The following is a 2,094-nucleotide window of genomic DNA, read 5'->3' as shown; positions in this document are numbered from 1 at the left end:
TCAGTCTGAATTCAGGAATAAAACCCAGATTGAATTCAGGAATAAAACTCAGTCTGAATTAGGCCACAGCAGCTCAGTCTGAATTTAGGAATAAAACCCAGTCTGCACTTAGGAATAAAACCCAGTCCAACATTAGGCCACAGCAGCTCAGTCTGAACTCAGGAATAAAAAATCTGACATGAGGCCACAGGAGCTCAGCCTGAATTCATGGATGTTGAGAAGCTTCTTGAGGACTGGACTGAATGATTTGTATCATTTCCACGCTGATGGAACCTTGGAGAACACCATGAATTCGGACCTGGAAAGGAACCTTTTAATCACCACAAACCCACAGTTGTTACAAAAAAAAAAAACCAGACAGAGCAGAAGAGCCTTTGAAGAGTCTTTAAACATCCTTTAATTTTGCAGTTTCAGGACACCCAAGTTACACAGCCCAGGGAGAACCTTTCTCAGCAAGTGAAACCCAGCTGGGTCAACAATTTATTTGCCAAATACAAGTGGAGTGCGACCTTATTTTTGAAGACTATGGTCAAGACAGGGCAGGAATGGTGACCTGAGTGTCCCTCAGCCCACAGAGCTTGGATCTGCCCTCCTGCCCTTGCTGATCATCAGTGCTGAGCCACATCACCCCGTGTGTCCTTCCAGAACATCAAATGACAATGACAAAACGCCTTTGGAGCTGGGCAGGCTCCAAAGATACACTGGGAACAAGAGAATTAAGCTCTGTTATTATCTTATGTTGGCGATTCTCTCCATTGCCCGGTGCCAGATGGCTCCAGGATAATGAAAAAGTACAAGTGGGAAACAAATGGTCCCGTGTTCCCTCCCACACTGAGAACTGGCTGAAGGATGTATCAGGTGAAGGAGTAAACAACGAGGTCTCTTTGCAGTGGGAACAGCACAAAACTTCATGTGGAGCTTCTCCACTTTTCACATGGAGAAAACTCTTGTGGAGAACTCGCTGCAGAGCTGAGCAGGCCTCAAAACAGGGCTCAAAACCATCAAGATCCCCACAGGACTGTGCTTGACTGTTATGGTGCTGTTTATTTAGCATGGTCTGAACTCCCTGACCCTCCCAGTGTGAGATCTTCTCTTTGCCCACCCCACCAGAGACAGCAGATTGTTTTTACACCCCAAAGCAGAGCAGAGCAGAGCAGAGCAAAGCCAACTATCCCACCCCAAACTCCACCAGGATTCCTGGTCCTGCCGTGGGAGAACGTGTGAAGAAGCATGATGATGAATACACATCAGAACCCCCCCAAAAACCAACCCCAACCCCAAATCCCAGGTGGCATTTCCCTCCCCACCAGCACACAGACAGAGGCCTGGACCTGCCACCTGCCAGTCCCGGCTCTCCCCTGGGTGTGAGGGGCAGGGCGGGTCACACCGTGGTGATCTTCTTGTCCTTGGTGGCCTGTTTGATGGCAGCCTGCTCACAGATGATCTCCTTGAGCCGCTGCAGCCTCATGTTCTGCGTGGTCTGGTCGCCCACGCCCGTCTGGCTGCGGTGCAGCAGGTTGAGGGCGTAGATGTATTCCAGCTCCGTGTACTTCACCCCCTGATCCACCACCAGGTTCAGCAGCTCGTCTGCCGTGTTGTAGAGCATCTCATAGTACTGCCTGCAAAGCAAGAGAAGGAGAAAACCGCCTCGGTAAATGCTCCAGACCTTTATTCCTGCGGAATCGCAGGATCGTGGAATCGGCCGGGTTGGAAAAGCCCTCTGAGATCATCCAGTCCAACTGTTGCTCCAACCTCGCTGTGGTTCCCAGCCCGTGGCACTGATGCCACATCCAGTCTCATCCCAAACACCTCCAGGGACGGTGACTCCACCCCTTCCCTGGGCAGCCCATTCCAATGGCTGAGCACTCTCCATGGAAAACATCCCTTCCTAAAAATAGCATCAACTCTTGCTTTTATTCAGCAGAGAAACATCAGGTTTCTGATGGAAACATCTTCCTATGGAACAGCATCATAGAATCCCAGGATGGTTTGGGTTGGAAGGGACTTTAAAGATCAATCAGTTCCAACCCCAACACCTTCCACTATCCCAGGTTGCTCCAACCTGGCCTTGGACACTTCCAGGGATCCAGGGGC

General features: G+C 50.3%; 1 protein-coding gene across 1 annotated transcript in view; it reads right to left on the bottom strand.

Moving 5' to 3' along the window:
• Nucleotides 1-373: 373 nt before the first annotated feature.
• Nucleotides 374-2,094, bottom strand: part of EXOC4 (exocyst complex component 4) — a 303,657-nt gene continuing 301,936 nt past the window's right edge. Inside the window, exon 19 of the mRNA XM_017807724.1 lies at nucleotides 374-1,619. Coding sequence (XP_017663213.1) covers nucleotides 1,382-1,619 — 238 coding nt within the window. The 3' untranslated portion in view covers nucleotides 374-1,381. The remainder of the gene's footprint in view (nucleotides 1,620-2,094) is intronic.

Source organism: Lepidothrix coronata, unplaced genomic scaffold, assembly GCF_001604755.1.
Source record: "Lepidothrix coronata isolate B3197 unplaced genomic scaffold, Lepidothrix_coronata-1.0 Scaffold20, whole genome shotgun sequence".
In the NCBI taxonomy this organism is placed as follows: Eukaryota; Metazoa; Chordata; class Aves; order Passeriformes; family Pipridae; genus Lepidothrix; species Lepidothrix coronata.
The sequence above is the reverse complement of the archived record's forward strand: the minus strand, read 5'-3'. Positions and strand labels throughout refer to the sequence as shown.